At 47.6% G+C, this 23,618-nt stretch overlaps 1 protein-coding gene across 1 annotated transcript in view; it reads right to left on the reverse strand.

Moving 5' to 3' along the window:
- The window catches only part of LOC119387690 (uncharacterized), a 238,998-nt gene that overhangs the window by 37,042 nt on the left and 178,338 nt on the right, over positions 1-23,618 (reverse strand). Inside the window, 2 exon segments of the mRNA XM_049414220.1 lie at positions 7,102-7,127; positions 9,775-9,934. Of these exon segments, the coding sequence (XP_049270177.1) occupies positions 7,102-7,127; positions 9,775-9,934 (186 nt within the window).

The raw sequence follows: 23,618 nt of genomic DNA on the forward strand, positions 1-23,618 counted from the left end.
ATGCATGCTTCAGACAGAGCAACGTCAACGTTGAAATAAGAAATGTTTGGAACGTGAACTGGGAGCAGGCGCGAAGTACGCGTGTGTTGCTTTGGCGAAAGAAAGAAAGATGAGGTGATTTTATCAAACGCGATATTATGACCATTGGACGCAATGTCCAGGTAACGCCAATAATGAAACATTGTTCTTAATTATATAGCTAAAACACGCGACGCTAGTGAAATAACTGAATAAAATTGAAACACGATGAAATAGGTAGAAGTAAACGGCACTGGTACTTTTTGACGAAGTTCGCGTACGTTCGACTGCATGGTTTGGTTTTTTTCCCGAGGGAATCACTGCGGCTATAATAAAAAAAAAACTGGTCGCAGTGGATGCAGAAGCGACGGAATACAATAACGCAAAACGAGCGAGAATTGTGAAAAAAAAAAAAAAACTAATCGAAAGAAAAGGCCGGTAGAAATTTAAGAGCGTTAGCGCATGGGGAAATCGAGAAAACGAAAAGGTTAAGCTAAAGATCGCCCACAAACACGACACATAGTTTAGTGCAAGCTGAGATAAAGCCAACGAGCCGCATCATCCGCGTGTATGCAGCGCCATCCAGGCACGGGTTGAAGATAACCGCGAGGTTCTCGCCTGCGACGGCACTCGGAGCGCAAGCACACGCGTCGCCAGGCTCCTTCCTCGGTCACGCAGGCTGCATAAATTTGAGAGCTCAGCGGACCCCAGAGACGATACAAGAACAAGAAAGCAAGAGAGAGAGAGAGAGAGAGAGAGAGACATCTCGTAGTGCTAGATCTGCAGATGTACCGGCGTATAGCACGCACACATGTGCTACCCAGGGCACGGGCTCCGAGCCATGCACGCGTGCGCGGCGTCTCTCGTTTTCTTTGGGAGCTCCGGTCGGGCTTATGCGCCATACGTGCTGCGAGGCCGTAAATAAGCACAGCCGTTGACCGCGTCGCGTGCAGGCGCGTCCGAATGAAACCCAGCAATCGCAGCACGGCAGATGTATATCCACAGAAAGCTTACTACGGCATTCTATGAAGCATATAGAAGGCGATGGTATACTATATATATGGTCGGCGGCCGGAATTAACGACGTTGCATTTTTCGGTCGACGAACTATCGCCGTCTTGAATGTGTTACGCGAACTTTGAAGCCTCGCGTAACGCAATCGTACTGTACCGCAACCGTGACGTTGGGGAGAACGCAGAGAAAAAAAAGCAGAAACGGCAAGATCGGTTACGTCATATAATGGTATGCTTCGATGCACCCTAAACATTTTAAATGTCTACAAATTTATTCAGGCCGTGTGCTGCGCAAAGGTATCAGAAAAGTGTGCCTCCATTTTTGTAGAAATCTCTGGCATCAAGATTCGAGTCAGTGACCGGTGTGCGTGGGCCGGTGTCATTGAGCGGTATGAACCAATAGAACCAAGAAATAATAATAGCAACCATAAATAAAAGTCCGACACACGTTAAGGTCGACCATAATTACGTCAATACAACATATCGCCAGCTGCGCTACTGCTCACGGATACGCATGTCTTGAACAATTCAAGAAGCATAAGTAGAGTGTGTTGTAGTTTAGAATAGGCTACGTTAAGCTTATTTTGGTAAGATAAAAAAAAACGCATCCCGCAAGCACAGCTCTGGTGGCGGCATTTTGCGAAGTCTTGTTCTCCTCTATACATATCTTCTCTGGCTTTGAAATAAAAACAGTCGGGTAGAAAACGCTTCTGCAATAGTGTGTAACATTGAACTTGCAGCGAAGCAGCATTACAAACTGTCGCAGCACAGAGTCTGGCCGCGGCCGTCGCCCATCTTGTAAACAGTAATGCTCCTGCAAGCAGGCTTCCACAACCAGGCCGATAAATGCCGAAGTGTTCAAGAGAAAAGCTCACTGTCGGCGCTCGTTTGTCTCACTTCTTTCTTTGTGTCCCGTTCCAACCCGCAGTTTCACCAAAATGAAAAAGAAAAGCCTGTCTGTAGAATTTCAGAAGTCCGATAACTAAAAAATAAAAGCTATTTTCAGTTCTACCATCGCATATTGCTTCGACCATTCAACAACTACGCCCTCCTGAGGTGCCATTCGATGTCCAAATCAGCACAATATTCAGAAAATGAAAGTATTTACGAACGCTTCGTGGATGGGTATAGAATTTCCGAATATTTTATCGCACGAAACCGAAAACACTCAGGCTCTGCGTGTGAGTATGCGCATTAGTCGACGTTGTTCACGAAAAAAAATGAAAACTAAATTGTGCAAGCCAATATATTCTACATGAAAAACACTTAAATACATCGCGCATCAAAAGAAGAAGAAAAGATCTATATAGATTTCGACGATAAGTTTCACCCGTCCTTGTCTCGGACGCCTGTCTTTCGTTTTTGCTGCTGGCCCATTTCTGACACTGCTACATCTCTGCGTGCTCAGCGTTACGTTATGTTCCGAGTCTGTTTCCATTGTCGTTCGCAGCACGATTTATGTCTTCCGGTACGGTGATTTAGATCCACCGATGTATCCGATGCGACCCCGTTTCGTAGAATATCAACATCAGCGCGAGGCGTGCTGAGATCGTAAATGTACTGTTTCTCCGCCATAACAAGAAAAAAAAAAAAAGAAAGACAGAAACGCAAGCGATATAGAGCTGATACGGAGCTACAAGGAGACTACAAAAAAACCTACGAGCTATTTTCTCCCTAGAGAAATGAGGGCAAGAATAGTCATATAATCGTGGGTTCACATACACTGGTAATGCTCACAAGAATGCTGGATCGAGCGCGCCATAACGTCGCGACATGCGCGCGTGATTTAGGCACGCCGTTTCCTGGTGGTGACACGTGCTACGTGCACGACCACCGAGTCATTCCTTACTATGTAGAGCGGAGCACGTCCCCAACAAACCACGCCAAAAGCAATACGCGGCACGCGTCTACGGCGAATGGATGAACGTTTCGCTTCGCTATATGGCGAGCACGCACTTTTGTGTACGCATGTTCTCGTGATCGTCTGTCTGCCTAAGTCAGAAGAGAACACACACACACACACACACACACACACACACACACACACACACACACACACACACCACACACACACACACACACACACACACACACACACACACACACACACACACACACACACACACGCGCGCGCGCGCGCGCGCGCGCGCGCATACATGCATGCATGAAAAAGAAAAGTGAAGTATGAAGCCAATGATAAAGAGAAATGATCTGGCCGTCAAAATAACGACACGAGTCACATTTGCGAAACGAAAACAACCACCAATGCGAAGAGAAAAACAGATTACAGACAGGAGGAGACTGTGAGCAAAAGAAGTGATCCGGTCGGTCGGGCCTTTTACTAATGCCCGACTTGCCTGATCCGGGCACGTCCGCGAAGCGCGTAAGGAAAAGACGCGAAAAGAAGAAACGAAAAAACCCTCGAAACACCCGCGATGATATCGCAGAGAAGACGACGCTTTGATGACGGGTTTCTGCCGAGCGAGCAAGCCGCGGAAGAAAGCCGTTACGGCAGCTTGCAAGCCACCCCCCACCCCTCTCGCTCGCTGTATACGTACGACTCAATCGACAACAAAACTTCCCAGCGGTTAATGGTCCGGGGGGATAGCACGTAAAACAATCACGTATGACCCCTGCGCTGCAGCAATGCCTTTGATGGCCTCGTGCGCCTCAAGTGCGCAGCAGCTATAGGGTTGTCTCTCTTCGAAGACGCGATGCGCATCTCGCGGATGTGACGGCCGCCGGGAGCCATGGATTCAACGGGGTTAGAACAACTTTTTGAAGTCGAGATGCGTCGGTCTCGCATCACCGTTAAAAGACATAATAGGTGTCCTTTAAGATCGAAAACAGCTTTAGCACGTGGCCTCTCATCTCTAGACGACGAGACGGCCCTCATCGATGACTCATTATAGGTGTCGCTGTTGAAGAAAAAAAAAAAAAACAGAATAAACTATGAGATTTTATGTTCCGAAACCACAATATCATCACGAGTGAAGCGTTTTTTACAAGAACAAAAGAATATATTTCAACTATGGGTGCTTGCCGGTGAAAACAACACTATTTTCTGAAGCCTGGATAGTGAGATAAAATCTCACGTTTCGAGGCTAGAAATTCGATAGGCCTTCACGCAAATTAAGCTCTTCTGCACAAGAACAACTCGCAAATATCTTCCCAACAACTGTTCCATGAGAAATATTTCAACACGAAAACTGTGACAAAAATATGAAGCCGGTAAGGACACGAATTACACGTTTGCGGGTATCAGTGTTTTGAATACGTATTCATAAGCGTTCCGTTTACAGATGTTCGCGAAGAGTTTGCGCACTCTATGAAGCGCACAAAAAAAGAAGAATAAAAAAGAACTACGACAGCTTTTCAGTCTAGCCAGCTTTACAGCCACTCTTCAAGTCGACGTTACACACAATCATGTACAGCTTGGTCTTAAAATGCCGATTGTTTCCTCGTATATTCACCCCGGACATTTCCCCGGATTTACCCCGGACTTCATTTATCGTGACCTGCAGTTGGTTAGTAGCGGCACCATTAACACAGCCCAGCTCTCGATAATAGTTTCCCAACGCCTGCCTCCTCTTTGCAAACTTTCGTCCGTCGGTATACAGACGCAATAAAAACCGGCGCACACGCCCTAAACATCCTTTCTCTGGCGTGACCTCCCTTTGCGGCGAGAGCGTTCCCGTTCCTTCTGTATTGATTTAAAACCCGAAACCACGCACGGACCGCCGTAGAAGCCGTAGGAAAAAAAAAACAACAAAAAAAAGAAATTACGTAGAATGAACGGCTCACGTTCGACCCAGTCATTTCGGGCAGGTCTGTTCTTCCCAACCGCAAAACCACGTCGCCCAGACGACGGACGGCACGCCGCGCACGTGCTCCGAACACGGCTCCCGCGAGGGGAAACTGCAGCCCCTCCAGACGGCGCTATCGAGCCACCGCCAATTTCCGAGCACGCGTTCTTACGCAATGCTTCACGCAGCCGTTTCTAAGCCGCGGGATGGGTAACTCGGTTAGGGACTAAGTGGATGGAACGCCTTATTATACATAAATGATTGATAGAATGAAAGGACGAGTGAAGAAAAAAAAAAAGGAGTGGCAGGTTGAGCAAGAAAGGATTGCGTGAATAACGAATGAGGGACGAAAAACGACGTGATTGCACATTTCCATTGAACGAATAAACGAATGGATGAAGAAAGGAAGGAAGGGACTATAACAGAACGGATAGATGAATGAAATGAAAGGAAGAAATCTTTGGCGCACATCTGAATAGAGTAAAGAAGATCAGCTGCAGCGTTGTCTATACAGGTGTTAAGATATACTTGAACAAAGTAGATTGATGTAAAAGAAAGAAAGAAAGAAAGAAAGAAAGAAAGAAAGAAAGAAAGAAAGAAAGAAAGAAAGAAAGAAAGAAAGAAAGAAAGAAAGAAAGAAAGAAAGAAAGAAAGAAAGAAAGAAAGAAAGAAAGGCATCGAATACACATAAGGGCGGAAAAGCTAGAACAACTAGAAAAAAAAGTAAAGGACGGTTGGCATAGCTAGCTGAAATAATCGCCGCATGCGGCCCTACGTGCGGTAGTTTACGCAAAGTTCCGCCGTTCTGGTCCATGCTCGCAGCGCTGCGCTATATGCGCGTGGACATACCGGAAGTCTCGCGGTCTTTCCCGTCGTCAACGGCCGCTATCCCTTCCCTACTTCCTTCCCGTATGCCAACCTTTCCCTCCGAGGCCCGCGTCTATTGCGAAACCAACGTCGCTTTCCCCTTAATTTCCATATCATAATTCCCGTTCGCCCGTAAAGACTCCGAGAGAAAGGGTTCAAAGGCGAGCGGGCCGTGGCGGCGGCGAGGAGGAAAGCAAGGATGACTTTCTTTTTTAATTTAAAACTGGCGGCCATATATATACACAGCGCGAGCGGGCGCCTTATAAGACGCCACCTCGCGTAGCCTGCCCTCCTGTTCTCGAGGCAACAAAACTTTCGCAAACACATGCAGCCGCAGGCTGGAGCGCAATTCCGAGGCGTACATTTCGCGCGCAGCAGCCTGTCCGTGGGATACGCGATAGCGAGCCGCGCGAAGGAGCATTTCGCTAACGGAATTAAGGGCCGTACTCGTTGCCCCCAGGAAGGGAAGGGGGGTGGGCGCAGGTTCACATATTGAACGAGAGTTTCGCAAGGAAGTTCTCAGTGGTTATTATAGCGCCTGCGGAGAGAAAAGAAGTTTCTTTGAACGTATACGCGTGTATATACTGCGCGCTTGTGCAATTTCCAACACGGCTCCTCGGTAACGATATTTCGAAACATTATCGAAACGAGCGAGAAAAGAAAGGAAGGGTGACGCAATAATGATTCACGTTACCACGTAGTGTGTATCGCTGGAAGCGCACGTGCAAGCGTGCTATTTCTCTCTCTCTCTCAGTGTCGTTTAAGCGTTAAGCTCAGAAAACATATAGAATGCGCTGTGCTCGCAGGAAATACTTCGGAAAGACAGTGGAGTAGTTGCAAGCAGCTACTAATGAATGGCCTCATTTCGCTTTACTGTGCTTACCAAAGCTAGCTAACTAACTAACTAACTAACTAACTAACTAACTAACTAACTAACTAACTAACTAACTAACTAACTAACTAACTAACTAACTAACTAACTAACTAACTAACTAACTAACTAACTAACTAACTAACTAACTAACTAAAGTTAATCATAGTGACTCCTGCACACATGACACTGAACACAGACCAAGTGTGTAGTAGGAATCCAGGAGACTCGCGGAATCGCTACGGCTTACGGGGAAGGAGTGAGGGGGAGGGAGAATGAGAAATTAAAGAAAAAAGAGAAGGAGAATTTTTACGGACTTATATTTAACTGGGGAGGCGCGAAGCATGTAGGCAAGGGTGTTTCAGTTCCACTAACGTGAAAACTGGGGAGGGGCGAAGCATGCAGTGTTTTCCGAGAGATTTCTTTGATGAGGCACCAGTGGTGCCAAGCCTGAAATCGGGCGTGTAGGGAAGGGTGCTTCCGCTCCACTAACGTCGTCGGAAAACTGCGTCGGAATGCAGCTTACCGTATGGTGCTTCTTCTTGTTCTTCCCTACATGCCCGGTTTCAGCATAGTAGGAAAGGGTGTTTCACAGGGGCGTAGCCAGAAATTTTTTTCGGGGGGGGGGGGGGTTCAACCATACTTTATGTATGTTCGTGCGTGCGTTTGTATGTGCGCGTGTATATATACGCAAGCAAAACTGAAAAATTTCAGGGGGGGGGTTGAACCCCCCCCCCCCCCCCCCCCCTGGCTACGCCCCTGGTGTTTCAGCTCCATTAACGTCGTCGGCTATGTGTTGGGCTAACTGTGGCCTTTTTCATGTTTAGTGGACCGGTGGCGAGTTGTGGGATTTATCCAATTTTGGTGGCGCGTACCCGTTTTATGATGGACCGTGGCTACATGACACATCGTGAGAACGTTAGACGCCGACAAGCCGAGCCCTTAAGGTGCTTCGCACTTAAAAGCTGATAATACGTGCGTGTGTGCGAGTTTTTGAAAACACCGAGACGTCACGTTGCAGCCCTTGTCTCGCAGTCGGAGAGCGAAAGATACCCACGATTTTTTTTTTTTCCATCACGGCATTCTCAAAGGAAATCCCACTTTCGCCGCACCGTGTGAGCTAGCCGCTGCTCCTGAGAGGAGTGAGAGAGGGCGTGTGAGAGAGAGAGAGAGAGAGAGAGAGAGATGTGGTGGTGGTAGCGTTGGTGAGAACAGATGGCGAGGGCAAAACCGAAACGGCTCAACAAAGACAGGATTAATCCCGCACCGTCGGCAGTAACGAGATGAATGTGCTCGATGGACGCGGAAAGCACTTTCCTCGACCGCCGACAGAAAGATAAATGAGGTGCTCTCCATTGAATCGTATACACGGTCGACGACGAGCTACGGGGGCGTACGCGTAAGGGCTTTAGAACTTTTGTTTTACCTTATAACTTTTGCTTTTCTTGATTCCTTAACTTTCTGCCACCGCACTTACCTGAATCCGAGCGGAACTGACGAGAATTTAAGGGCGTCTAGGAGGGCGCAACGGCACCCACGAGAGGGCATCGCGGAAGCGAGAGCGCAAACAAGGATGAACGGTCTGCGAGCCGTTCCTGGTAACCCACGCGATGCCGCTGCGTGGGAAATAGCTTGTTCCCGAATTTGGGGCCGGGAGGGGGGAGTGCGTGGGAGTACTGTTACTGTATGTGTTACTGTATATGTACATGTACTGTTATTATATATAGCTCTACGAGCTGCAGCTAATGAATGCGCCCACTCCATGACACTATAAGCGGACGAATTTCTCCCTATATGGGGATAAACGGCTGAGGAGGAGCAATAAACGTTTATAACGCGGAACAGCGAGCAAGTGTTCTTTCTTCACCTCAGGTGGGCGGCTCTCTCTTCGTTCAGACAGCTGCTCACAAATGCGAATGCCCGCGCCCGCTCAAAACGAAAAGATGCCATAAAACACAGCGCTCGTGCGCATAATATGCAGAAGCATTTAATATTAATAATAAAAAGTTCGCGATTTAGTTTATATGCTTTTCACAATAGCGTGAGAAAATAAAATAAAAGGAAACGCGTAGAGCTAAGAAAATTTCGGTTGAAAAAAAGCGCCGTCTTGTGTCGTGTTTGCGCCCATTCAGTCCCTTCCTTCGCACTGTTCCGAGAGTCAACCAAGAAATAGGCGAGCTCGCTAATTGGCCATGACGTTCAGCCTACGTGGCAATATAGGTTGCAGGCTACATTACCAATCGCGGCGTTTCCGGCCCGGCCGCGCATCGTCGAGCGCACCCATACTTTGGGTTCACGCTATAATACCCCAGATGGCCGAAATCGATCGAAACGTGTATCTCTCATCCGATTGAGGCGCTTAGAGAAGGTAAGACCAATTAATTACCAAGCGGGCTAAGTAAGGGAGGCGGGTGATGTTACGCCGGTGAGACGCGGGAGATATGCGCGTCATTAATAACGAATGGTATTATAATTAATTACACGTCATACGAAGAAAGCTTACGGGCTGCGCTGTGCACAGTGGAATGCTCCGAACTAACACGACCACCTTTGGCGATATGCATCAAAGGGACACTAAAGATGAAAATGACATTTTTTTTTTGTTTCCTATTAATAAATTAGACTTTCACAATACCACAAGCACAACTCTTGCCACGAGAAGACGCTTGGTAAGCGAGAAAACGCGAGAAACGAAAATGCGGGCGCTGACGCCACAGTGAAGTTTCCGCACCACGTCGCTATGACGTCAAGGACTTTCACGGCGTTTACAAGGGGCTACATAGTTCTTGATCGGTAAAAATGGGGCACAGTGCCCTCTGAAGGGGTCAGAGACAAAACGCACCAAGTTCGTGTAAATATTGTTGACCCAATGTGGTCAAAATACAAAAAAAAAAACCACACTTAAATTAATGACGTCACGGCGCGCGAATACTAATGTGCAGAAATTTTCGGGCGACACCTAACAGTGGAATTTTATCTTTCACTTAATCTTCTCTTAATAAACCTATGATGGTGAAACTGGCGAATCAACGACGGTGGCGCTTTAGAAGAATAATTTATCAGTCTAATTTGAATTCATTGTTTCACTTTAGAGGCCTTTTAAATATCTCTGCACAGATGAGAAAAAAAAAACAGCTATACTTTCCTCACTGGGAAAAGATTTTTTTTTTTATCGGCTGGTAATGGAGATCCCCGCCACCTCGTGACATGTCACAGCCACCGAGCTGTCGCGGGGAGAGGGTTGTACGGGCGCGTGTAACGTTAAAACTTACCTGTATGCAGCGAGATGTCCCGGTCGTACTATTGCATTTTAGTTCACTAGGTACGTCCGCGGGTACCGAGCCCTTAGCCCATGAATCCTGCGTGGAAAAGTGCAGACCACGTTCTCAAAACACTGCGAAATATTATTCAGAACAAAATGGCGACGTTAAGCAATGACGTCATCGACGTTGCGGCATCGTGCAACAGCGATAAGAACAACCGCTGCACGGAACTACACAGAGCACTGACGTTGAACTGCGTCCAACGCTCCGCAGGTTCCGCAATGCAGGCAGTTATACGCATGATGGCGCTATACAAACACGCGGCAGTCATGCGCAAGAACTGTATTTACTGTATTTATTTAGCATTAAAAAGGTGCACCGCAGGCGCTAGTTCACTGTTTCGTTACCTCTTATAGTTCTTGTATGCAGACGCTAAAGCTCAGTCCATATTATGTCGCTCAACGAAGCCTCACGCACTTATTAGAGCTATACCCCGCACATATTTAGGAAATCAGTCCACTGGTTTCCTCAAAGTTACGTGCACAATGAAAACATACATTGAAAAAAAATTCCGCGACTTTTCGTATGCGCAGCTCTTAGGTTCAACGAAAGGAAGCTTTAGATTTAACTTGTTCTATGTACGCTTTTGAATTCCTTTGCGCCAATGCGTGTACAACGTACACATCTTCATAATCTTAACGCGCCTTCTGTCACTGTAACGGTACAAGCAAACGCTAATTGCGCGAGTTCTCCAACGCATTCGGGGCCGTTCTCTTTCTGGCAGGCACCCAAGGCACGTACTCCGGGGTTTTCCTTTAATAATAATGGCCCGCCGAAGGAGAATAACGGGTACCATACGCGCGGCTAATATGCGATACGCGAAAGAACAAAGAATGAAGGCAAGGCTAGCGTATATCTCCGCGGGCGCCAGCGAAAACTCATATTCATATACGTTCACGAGAAAGCACGGGCACGAAACGAGAGATCGATGATGACAGCGCGAAGAAGACGAATTGCTGGGCGTGCGGGCAACCCTGTGCAGGAGGGCGGCTGGGAGTAATGTGGCCTCCGCGACGCTCACGCATGGAACGGGAGAGGCATGCACGCAGGCAACGCCAGCGGCCCTTCGATCGGATCTCGCGAGCATGCTTTTGCGGCGTTGTCCTTGCACGGCGCAGACACAACAAAGATATGAAAACAAACACACGAAAGAGCAACGAAAGGAATGTCGCGAAGGAAGGAAAAGTTGGCAGCGCCAGTGGTAATTAATGGACCATACGCGAGTACAGCGCTAAGGCACGGCTAAGTGCGGGTCTGTTTTTTGCGTATAGCATATGAGACATTAGAGGTTTCGCAGCTTGTCCGGTATTCCGGTATACGCAAAGGGGTTTGCGGAATACGGGGTTAGAGGAAGACGCTATCGACATCTTGTGACGTTTCGTGCAAGCGCCATTATCGACTTAGTTTATGGATGCGTTTCGGTGCCGCCATACTGGGCTGTTAGCTTTACCGTTTTGTATCTTTAACAACTAAATCGGAAAAGGGCCACGGTAGACGGATATGCATGAAAACAGTTGAATTGGGGCATTCGACGTCTCATGACCTTTTATTAATTCACGTCACGATATACAAAAACAAGAAAACATTCGTCTAGCATCCCGAGATGCCGGCGCCCATGTGTATTATGTAAAGTCGTCGATAAAGCGACATCGCTCACAGTATGAGACAAGAAGAAAGAAAGACTGAAAGAGTGATATGGAGACGAGGCAGTTATAACACGTTGGAGCTTAAGGTCAATTACACACTCTGGATAGCTGCTAGTAGTGCGTGTTGGCCGCTGTGTCTATTCGCAGCAGGAAAACAGATAAAAGGGTTATACTGCGAGCACGCAGCGCTTATTCATGCGGAGTGCGTTCGTGGACATTGCCGCCTTCAACGACTGACAGGGGGCCACCTGGATGCGTCACGAGTGAAGCACAGCTGCTTCACGCAAGCGAACCGACAACCGAATGCACGCGAGCGACGAGAGAAAATAATAATAATAAAGAACGAAAAAAAAAAAAAAGAGAGGAAAACCGACCGTGTAACGTGCAAGACGAGGGCTGTCCACGAAATGAATTTTGCCGCTCCTCTTGCGAAGAGCTGTACGACATGTTTTTGCTCTGTGTATGCAATCTTATATATATAAAAAAAAGATACAAGCAAGAACTCGTACAATAACTTACACGGTGTTAGAACACTTGGCCATTATCGCCAACAATACCATGCTTGCGCATTAGTGACTTGGCTAACTAGAAAAAAAATTTAAAGCAGAAAAAAGCAAACATACAAACAACACATCAGCTAACGTTAGATGGTGTGTTGTTTAGCGGACGTAATACACACGTCGACCGCGTAGGGGAGATCCGAATACAGAAAGTGCCTTGCCCTCTACACTCCGTCCGGGGCTAACTTACCAGTACATGACTCTCTTCAAAGAGAAATGTACAGTACACTGTTAAAGGAAAACACTCGAATGAGCAACTTTCATTTTGTTCGCCCCCTAAAGTGGACGTGGAAAATTGTTCGTGGAGTTACTAGTCTATCAAAGGGCTCGACTGTCAACCACCATAGTGTTAGCAAATCTAAGCCACTACTAGGAGAGCTGACATACCCGAAACCGTTCCCTTTAACAGTGACCCGTCTGCACTAACTCTCTTGCCCCACGACCCTTCGGCGAGAGTATAATGATCTCTTCAAAGAGTTACGTCTCTCTTTCAAAAGTCATATGCGTGGCAAGTCAGACTCATAAAGAAAAGAGTAAAATGCCTCTCTGTACTTTTTTACACGTAATACCTCTTCACACGGCCACCACCGAATCCATTCACTCTCTGGCCGTTTGGGCCTCACGACCCTCCGGCATGGTAAAGCAACAAAAATAATGATCTCTAGAGAGTGCTTGTGCGTCGCCTCACACGTGCAGAAACTCTTTCACAGCGGCGGCTTGGCGAGGCGTTGGTGTGGAGAGTCAGCGCTGATGTCCGAAAAAATACAACTAAAAACTTACACTACGGGGCGGAATGCTAGCAAAAATGAGCATAGTTTTTAAAATAAACTGAGCTCATTAGGATGATTTTCAGTGCGGTCTTACGTACAAGCTGGCTGGGAAAGAGTACTCCATCGAGCCGAAATGGGCATAACCGAACTTCCTCCACCAAAAGCTCCATTTAACTCTCAGCGGAATAGTGACCGTGTGACATGGACCCCATCTCCCTCGAGGAAAAGACGAGGGAGTGAAACGGAGTTCACGGGTGCCCGTGTGGCAGGGGTATAAGGCAACGTAGCGACTACACGCAACTGCTTAAATTTTTCCCTGAGTGCCCAAATTTTGTGTACTGCGACGGAATATTGTCGCTATCCACTTCTAACGGAATGCGGCAGTCGCGGCTGGGAGTCGAACCTGCGACCTCGTGCGTAGCACGAGAATTCGCTTTCAACCGACACATTGCGGCGGAAAAGGCGTCACAAGTGGCATGTGCCACCTATCGCCTGTTGCGCGCAGCTGTATGTTGACCAACAACCGCAGATGCCGCCAAACGACAAAAATAACACATAATCTCGCTTAGGCACAAGTATGCGCTACCAAGGCTGTGCATTGTTGAAATGTAACATTATCGAAAGTGTACAATTCGATATGGAACAAACAGTATAGCAGAAGAATCTGCCAGATTTTTTTCCCCCGCTGTTCTTTAAAGGGGTGGTGCCACCATGTTTGTGGCTTGCGCGTTCTTTGCTGTAAGCGTTTCCTATAGCTCCAGGAAGCATGATGCACGCACCAAGATTCGTGTATTCTCGCTAAATAATTTAATATCGCCTTTTGATGTGGATAACTTTCGGTTTCGGTTTCTGGGCGCCGAGGTTGGGCAGTGACGTAGAAGTGTAGGAGGCTTGGTCACGTGACCACACAAGGCTGTGACGCACTTAGCCAGGAAGCGATCGAAACTCGGCGAGTGAAGTAGCAACCGATGCTTTGCCGGTACTATAGAGAACTAGAATATATTCTAGTTCACTACAGCCGGTACGTACGTTGCGGAGGTGGCGGAGGTCCGGAGGTCACTCACATCACTACAGCAGATGGTGTGACGTCACTACAACTTTCGTTGCTACGTCAGAGTTGGCGCGCCAGCGATGGGTTTCGATCGGGAGAATGGGCATTTAGGTACACTTTGGAAGCGAATTAAAATATATTCTAAACGTTTGCTGTGTCCGACCCTTCGTGTGGAGTGTCCTTGCATACAGAGGAAACCCACAACAGGCTTGTTATAGCCTCGAAATTTGATGGCTCCACCCCTTTAATGTAGCGCATACTTCAATTGTGGTAGCCAAGCGCCAATCAACCAGCTAAAGACGCGACACTTCAGAAGTTGAAAGCAAAGCACAAAAAAAAAAAATTGCCACGAGCTTCAAGAAAAAGGACATCCGGGAGAACGTCTAAGAGTGTTCTTTTTACAAAGCCGCGCCCGCTCCACGTGGCTATTCAACTGTTATTCAAAGGTGCCAAGCTGGCTAGGCTTCGAGGAAAAGTCATCGCGGAAGACGAGCTGTTTAGTCAAGGACAGGAAATTACAAACCCGACACGGAGGCACGAGCCAACTAAGGTGCCAGCGCTGCATGCAGTTTCCCACGATTATGCGGGAACGCCCCGAATTTGTACGAACGAGTGCGTGGCAAGAGTTTTAACGAGACAATTACCTCGGTAACGAGCCAATGCCAGGCAGCGCAGAGTGGACTAAACACATGTCACTTTCCTACGTTATATATCAGCATTGTAAAATAGGGTTTCGTGTGTTACGGAAGAACGGCGTTTGACACCGCACGCACGCGCGCAGAGGGAGAAAGAGAGAGTGGAGGAGGGGGGAGGGAGGCAGGGATTTTAATCAAAGACATGCCGGGTTGGCTACTCTACGGTTAAGAGGGAAAAGTGCCATTTAGAAAAAAAAAAATACGAATAAAAAAAGAAGCAGTTAACGTGAACGCGCAGGGCACACGCTAGTAGCAGTTTGGGACAGTTGGTATCCCACGACTTTCCGAGTGTTTAGCGCAACTCATACAGAGTAAAAGGAAACAAATGTAGGCGTAGAACGGGAGGGCAAAACGCTCACGCTGTCGTCTCACGGGATGGGACGCTCACACTGTCCTCTTGTCCTCCCTTCTACCCATCCTACGTTTCCTTTTACTCTGAGTTGCGCTAAACACTCAGACCGTCATACGCTAACAATTCACAAGCGCGTTCGTACAATTCAGCTAAAAAAGAAAAAAATAATAAGATCGCGAGGGAGAGAAAGGCAAAGATTCACGCCCGTTCAGGCCCCGTGTCTCTTCGACCCAATTTAACCATCATTAATCTCGTCTGCGTTTCGTTTATCGAAATATCAGCGCACTCCAGTTTCCTGTCAAAGTGATGTGCCATGCTGATAACGCGCACGCCATTCGTGACATGGAAGCACGGGACGCGCTGCGATAACGATGAGGCCCACACGATAGACGACCCTAATATTTTGGGGTAAAGATAAGCCAAAAAGTGTAAAAACGTTTCTTAGAAGTATATGAGAAATCGCAAACGAGACGATGGATACACACCGCGTGAAGACGACTAGTTTCGATTACGAATAAAAAAAAAAAGTACTTGGGCGTTCCAAAACGACATAAGTGGGCTTCTCCTCATACGTACTCCTACTGCGGAGAAGCCCGCTCTGGCGAACGGTATTTAATTTTAATCTGGCTTAAGATTGAGCTGAGTATTTTGTAACCGTATTGATGGAGTACAAGAAAACAGCAAGACAAACAGCTTGAGAGGACTTGGGCACCCTACACACACAACGGCGAACCGATGGTTAACGGCAAGATGTGAAACTGGGAATTACAATGCATTTTACGTGGCATATTCCCGGCGATGAACCCACACATGTATAATATACAAGCCGTAATATATACAACCAGAACTTTTGCTACATTAAATACTAAAAGAATATACAGACGTGAGTATAGACGTGATTAAGGTTTGGCGAGTAGCTCTCATTTCGAAGCATATATGTATATGTTCCAATTATATATTTGGCAGTTTACATAAATAAATAAATAAATAAATAAATAAATAAATAAATAAATAAATAAATAAATAAATAAATAATAAATAAATAAATAAATAAATAAATAAATAAAACACAAACGAAAGTAGACGGAATTAAAAATAAATCGTCCTCCTCCTCATGCGGATATTTGTACTACCACAACATAAATGTTGCTTGCACACGAAAGTTTAGAGAAATGGAAATAAAAGAAACTATACAAAGATTAAATCTCAGCGTTTCAAATGATTTAAAGCAAGCAGCCTCAAAAAAAAAAAAGAAAGAAAAAGAGAATTACGTTAATAATAAATTCCTAAACGTTCGATGAGAAAACATACCGGTTCAGAAGGTTAAGTGAATCTAATATTGCGTCGATATGTGAAGCCATCGCCTTCCGATCGTTCTGCAAAGTTTTAGTTCACATCAGGCAACCGGTGACATAAAGATCGCATAAATGAGACAAAGGAACCGGCAGGTGTCAACAGTGAGTCCACCGCGCCTTCCAGTCTGACATACGCGAACGTAGACGTTGCCAAATTCGACAACGTGACGGATGTAGAATAGCGAGGGTATAGGAGCGAAAGGTAAGACCAGAAACGGAAGACAAAAAAAAAATAAATAAAGCGACGTAGTCAGATATCTAGAACGCGCCAACCAAAACGCAGTCGAGTTCTCGACTAACTCGAGCAAGCGAGAGAAAATGATATTCGAGTAAACAACGCAGAAGAAGCGACGTCTCCGCTACTTTCGCGAGCACACATATCCAGGCGAGAAAACAAAAAACAAAAAAGCGATGCAGCATTCGCAATCAGACACGGAGGGACAGAAGGTTTCGGGCCACTAACGGCATCAAGATTAAAAAAGAAGAAAGAAACAAACGCAGAACGAAGACGAGACACTTTTCCATTCACCAACCAAGCAGCGCCCTTTGGCGCCATCGATTATTCTTCCTGCATGGCAGGGCACCGTGCAAGGGCCTAGCTAGCTCGTCGCTGCATCGTCGGGCCACATAGTGAAACCCCTCCACAACCAATGCGTCCACCGCCTACGCGAAGCGGCCCAAATGTGCCATCAAAATGACTCCGGCAAGAGAAAAATCTCTTTTGCGGCCGATTTGTATGCCTCCGCCTTTCGTTCCATGAGTGTGGGGCTTCGGCGCCAGCTCTTAGTGAAAAAATAGGAAAAAAAAATAACGAAAAAAAAAAAAACTATCACATCACAACAGTCTGGCTGGCGCGGGACGCAGTCGTCCAATGCAGCCGAGGCTTCGGCACTGCTCCTCTTCACTCAGACAGCCGCATCTCATTTTGAGAGCTACCGCGCAATGCTGGTTTCTGTGTTTTTACCTTTCTCCCGCGAGGACGAGAGGGAAAAGCGGAGGACCGGCTGAAAGCGAAGCAGCGTACCAACGTGAGTGGGAACAAACAGACGCTCAGACCATCGGAATGATCTCGTTTTCGCCTAAGCGAATAAGCAGCAGCAGACCCGTTAAGCGCGTTTGCTGTGTACGAGGCAGCACACGTGTATAGCAGCGAGCTGACACGAAGAACAAGCAGCTTACGGCGTGCCCGCCAGAAACGTGCTGATGAGATTGTGTACTCGACAGGACCACCGGAGTCTATGTGCGTGAAAGATCTTACTGCGTTTTATATATCACACTGCTTTTTTTTCTTCCTTCGCCCTTCATGCTCGCTGTATATGACATTCCTCGGTTGGGCGCAGAGAGCACTCTATATGAGACGCGAAAGTGATTTTCTGGAATGAACAAACTCTGTAGGCAGGGATATAATGAGACTAGAGTTATTTTGATGCGTATTGCACGAGATTCGTGTAGAGGTTTTGCGTGGTCTGTAGTCGGCGCTGCATTATCGTGGTTTACCCTGCACTGCAGGAAAGACCAGACGGAACGCTACAGGATATATAAAAAAAAACGAAGTTGAGACGGTGCTACAGATATGTGTCTGTTGTCACGTTCATGCGTGCGTCTTGGGCTGGCTTTTTTTTTTCTTTTTTTTTTCAGAGCAGCGCATGCAAAGGAAAGTGTAATGCTCGCCTCGTCTAGAAAAAGACAGAAAGGAAGAAAGAACGGCAGAAAGGCTATAGCCAAAGATACGCCTGGTTGGTTACTCCACACTAAAGAGTAGACGGGACGGGGCCATTTACGTGCAATAGATGACAAACACCAAATCTAAGAAAAATAACAAAGATGCATTTAATGTGAACACACAAGAGCCCAAGCTAACGGTTCACAAGCGCGCTCGTACAGTTCAGTCGCCTTTTAAGAATAGCAGGTCTTTCCTAGTCTTGTGCAGGCACTAACGGTTACATGAAAGTCCCAGGAAATTTTCCTCCGAGAGTGTTCTTTCATCTAAGCGGTGGAGTCTAGCTTCCAGAGCACATCCTCGAGTTCGAACGATCAACAGTGGCACAAAGGAACCTCCCCGAGCTAGTTATAGGTTGCAAGCTATAGCTGCGTGTCGTGATGAGTTAACTACATTTCAAGCATGTTTTGTAGACGAGCATATGATTCCGATACGGCAACGGCTGAATTTTATTTTTCCCCGCCAGGCCGCTACGTGGCCTTCTATCAGCCCGTTTCCAACCGTGCCAAGTTCCGTTTCTATGTCGTGAAGCTTTGGTGTGTAAGTAGCAACTTCGAAAACCCTTTAGAAGCATACGTTGGTGCCTCATGATAATTATTTAGAAACAATGTATCGCACCCTGGTAGAAATAGTCAAAAGTCGTGCCGCACCTACAGAAGGCAGGATAGTGACAGCTACGCGAAATGCTGCGTTAGCATATTAATCATTATTATGTTTTAGCAGCGGCAGTTCACCGTACCGTATGTACGGTAATACTGTAGCGGCGTGATCGGCGCGTCGCTATATTAATCTGCAGAACCCGCATTAGCCGCTATAGTCTTCTTGTCGTGTTACTGTAAGCACCGAGGAACTCGCGCAGCTAAAACACATACGGGTAGTGGCACATTTAATACGGAACGGTAATACCTTAGCGCAAACGGTACGCTTATACCGTCGCTGCTGAAACAACCTATCACTGGCTAACAGACCCCGTTCGTAACCATGCAGTCGCAAACTACATAAGGTTGCTGCGTTGGGTCAAGCCAAACTGGAAGCGATAACCGAGCGAAACCGCTTCGCGCTGCTTTCAGAGAAAAGAAAAGAAGGCGTGCGCGTGAGAAAGTGAGAGAGAGAGAGAAAGAAAAACGGTATGTTAAACACAGCATACTTTAAGTAATCCGTTCCGTTGTAGCTGCAGATACGCAAACAGAAATAGTTTCGAAAGGAAAATTAAAGAAACTAATGAAAAAGCAAAAAAAAAGTGACGAATCGCAGTGCGCGGCTCTCGAACTATCCGTTGTACGCCTTCTCGTTCGCCCTCTCTTACACAAAACTTTCTCTTTTTCTTTTTTAGCTTCAGGCTTAAGCAGAAATTATGGCTTCGCGCACTTCACGCCGCAAAACTTTCGAGAGCGGAGGGAAGGCAGTTTTCTGTTCTGGTGCGAACAAAAAAGGCTAGAAAGAACAGCTAGCAGTTCGGCAAACACGACGGGATAAATGAGCCAGACGCCTTGTCTCGGCAGATAAGAGCCGGCGCGCCCAAAGCGGCCATGAAGAGTACACGGTAGGCTCCAGAGAGGGTACCGTTTTCTGAGCGGCTGCTGTTGCTGCTGCTTTCGCGTTGTCCTGCTCCAACGCCGCTAGAGTAAGCTCGCGCACCGCCCACCTGACCCCACTGTGCAACGTTGGCTCAGCCCGCTAGCCCCGGTGCTTAGGCCGAAGGAGAACAATCCTAACTGACCCCTTCTATACTCGCGCACTCGAACAAACACGCGGACTGTGAAACGAAGCACAAATGAGTAATGCGTCCAGTCACGCGACACACACCTATATGCGGACAGAAATAACGCAACGATTGGAACCGTCACGGACGAACGGCCGGTGTTATCTCGTGCAAACACGGGGAGCGACAGAGAGCCGGCGTCGATGCAACGGTCGCTGCAGCACGACAGTATGGAGAGGCCACCGAGAACGCGATAAGCAAACACTGGAACGCGACTTAATTCCAGTACGGGTTAGTTGCCCCTTGGTCGATGAAGGTCGCACACGTGTTGACGTCCGCAGGAGCACGTTGACGCTAATCTCCTGTCTATACTCTACCTTCCCTCCTTCTACCTCACATACCTGTGCCTATGAGCCACGCCTCCTTATAGGCTGCAGAAGATGGCTCCACATTTTCTTTTCTTAACCATAACTCTCACCCCGTCCGCCTGCGTAGTCGAACACCCGTTGTTTCCCGGAAACGTTAGGACCGTCAGTGGCCCTCGACTCGGCTAACGCGTAGCCTTCCTTACGCGCCTTCCTTTGAGCCAACCTGATAAATGCTCGGCTTGCCGGTGCCTCGCAGGGCGCTAACACGACGGCGCGGAGGGTGAAACCTAAACGCTGCAATCGCCGGAGCACCTAGGGGCGTGGCTGCTTCTGCAGTGCAAGGCCTTTCTGTATACTTACGCTGCCAGTGCACACGCCACGAAACGAATGAACGGGAGAGGTCCATGTATGTTCGAACATCGTGCCAACAGATCATCAGCGTCGGCAGGGCGTACATAGAGTGGATACTGTATAAAGACAGTCGTGTTCGCTCGGAGCGATTTATACGGTTCTTGACGTCAAACGTTACATTTTATCCAAGCATGGCGATACGAACACGCGGAAACACCCGACAATGACGACGATTCGGCAACGATTTTCTTTTTTCATTTGGCGCTATCAGAACGAACAACACATGCGTATCACACAGTCCGAGAACAACAACAACAACAACAACAAAAAAAAAGAACGTTCCCGCATGAGAACACAGAGAGCGAGAGTTCATGACCCAAAGCATGAGGTGAATGTGGACGTAAAAAAAAAAGAAAAGAAATGAAGGAACGAGAAAAGAAAAGATGGGTTTGATAAAAGCTTCTGGGAAAAAAAGAAAAAAAAACATCGTTCCCTTCAAACGCTCCAATCCCGGAAAACACGTGGGGGCAGCGCCGCGACGACAAATTCTGCCATTCCCGTAACGGTACTCCATTCCAGCCTAGCGAAAAATCGGGACGCCCACGCGGGCCAGAGTGCAGGGCACCACCACCTCTCCGCTTCTCCTCTCACGAACCCCGGCAAACGGGCATAACACGCTCTCGCACCAAGGCCATTTATCTCGCGGAACAAGGTGGCAGGCCGGTGGAATAAATGGCGCCCACACCAAAGAGGCTATAGAACGCAGAGCGCGGCCGATACGCACACACAAAACTGCTTCTTTCTTTTTTTTTTTTCACTCTTCCGTCTTACTTTCGGGTTTTTCGTTTCCTGGTTCTTTGTTCCATCCGGAAAAATCGAGGCTCGGTTTAAGGGGCTTACTTCGCGATGCCCCCGCCAGACGAGCCGCCACTCAGTCTTTCACGAGGGCTCTCTCAGGACGGCCAATGTATACCCTCTTCGCGCGGGCACAGGTATTTATACGAGAGCCCGCCGCGCCGACATTTGATATTGAAAACCGGCCGGCTGATGCAGTTTAAGAGAAGAGTATACATGGCGACGCTCGCTGTCCTCCATGCTTAGAGGATGAAGCCATAATGGCAAACTGCAAGACGCGCCGCGTTGCAGGCGGTTCATTCTCTGCGAGGGACGTCCTATTAGAGACGTCGAAATAGCGACGTCGTATTATACCCTCTAAAGGGATGCCAAAGGGAAACCCTAAACCCTGATTATCAGGGATGAAGAAATATTTGGAGGTTCAACTTACACGGTCGTTTTTTGTACTTCGCTTGCATCGAAATGCGGCTCCCTTCTTTCAAAGATAAAAACAGTCATTTGACTTCTTTTTTGTGACTCCTGACTAGCCACGTATATGACTCCCTTTAAAGAGACACGTGAAATCTCTTTGGAGACCATTATACTCTCGTAAGAGAGTCGTGGGAGCCAAAAGAGAGTTAACGTTAAGAGAGTTAACGTTAAAGTTAAAGAGAGTTAAGAGAACGGTATATGACTCTCTTTAAAGAGACACGTAACTCTCTTTGGAGATCATTACACTCTCATAAGAGAGTCGTGGGAGCCAAAAGAGAGTTAACGTGTCTCTTTAAAGGGAGTCATATAAGTGGCAAGTCAGGACTCAAAAAAAAAGAGGAACGCATACTCCTTTATTAGAGTGTTGGCCCGGAATCGAACCCTCATCAGCCTGCTTAGCAGTACTACACACCATTGCCGCTATAAGATACCACGGGGGGGGGGGGGGGGGGGGTAATATAGTTTTCATTCGAATCGGTGGTATTGCAACACCTACTACCTCGTGCGCAACTACAAGAACAGCGTGAAGCGTCAGTGTCACCGCGATGGACCCGACATCCTAAATCCGAAACAAAAAATCTAAAACTCTTTCGAGCAGCAAGTAACAAACGAAAACGTCACTTTACTGCACTATTTTATTTTATTCTGGAGCACAGGGACCGAATCTCCAAAACCTTTCCTTTTCTGCTCCAAATATTCTTTCCGCTCCAGGGCGCCCCAAGAGTGGGTCGCTGTGATCGCTTGAATATTTGAGCGAAGCGATATCTAGCTAACAAGAGACGCATGAAAACAGGACGAGCTCTGTGTTTTCGTGTGTCTGTGTTGTCGCTCCTGTTTGTTCGAGCTGCAGAATTTCTGTGACTATCTATTGCCCCTCCTCCAAGAAACGAGGATAAGTGCGAAAAGCTGTCCGTGTAGGAAAGAAGAAAGAACAAAGGAAACGGGAATAGCAGAGATTCGAAATGTTTGTTCCGCTTTTCATCGACTTTCACTTTCGCGTGCTCGATATCGGTCGGAGCCGTAAATCCCCTTCCAGCGACGACGCGGACAGAGCACTTTCGAGGTTGCACATTTTCACGCCGAAAAGCGGGGCGGGCGGGTAGGCTTTGGACGCGGCTCGTGTTCATGCAAGCCGGATTGCAGGCTTCGAAAAAAAGTTTTGCCGCTTCGATACGGATGCTTGAGGAGGAGCGTGCAAACGTATAGGCATAACCTATGTCAAGACACTCGCTCCCCCTGGCATTATATAGCGCACTGGTATTGTATGCGCCATACAACGGCAATACATCTCACGGCGCAATCGTTTCTAAAGGTTAAATTTGCGTTACGTATAACGACGGTACAAAAACGCGTAGCCAGAACCCAAGCTTGTTTTATATGGGCGAATTGCCCCTTAGGGTCTCGGCTTGCCGGCGATGCATCGTGGTCTGCTGTCGCCGCATGCATCGTCGTGACCCATTTGCTTACACGCATCGTTGTGTCCTGTCCATTTGCTTGAGCGCAAGAAGGGCGCCACTGCCTAAGCCTCAGCGCTCGCCGTGTGGCGAGAGAGAGCGAACGGCGCGCGTTGACTATGGAAACGCTCTTTCTGCGATGAACGCTGAACTACCAGCTCGCAAGCAACAAGAACGCGCCATCGCCCGCGAGAGACAACGCCGACACAGGCAGCGTCTGACAGCGGGTTTCTTGAAAAAACCGACTGCTCGCGCTGCACAACCGTTCACCGGCCACCCCGTATATATAGGCACTGGGTCTTGACCCGCAATGTAGTGCCGCTGGTAGATTTCTCTTGTGCGTAGTTGAACAATAAAGATTCGCAGCGCG

This window comes from Rhipicephalus sanguineus, chromosome 3, assembly GCF_013339695.2.
Source record: "Rhipicephalus sanguineus isolate Rsan-2018 chromosome 3, BIME_Rsan_1.4, whole genome shotgun sequence".
In the NCBI taxonomy this organism is placed as follows: Eukaryota; Metazoa; Arthropoda; class Arachnida; order Ixodida; family Ixodidae; genus Rhipicephalus; species Rhipicephalus sanguineus.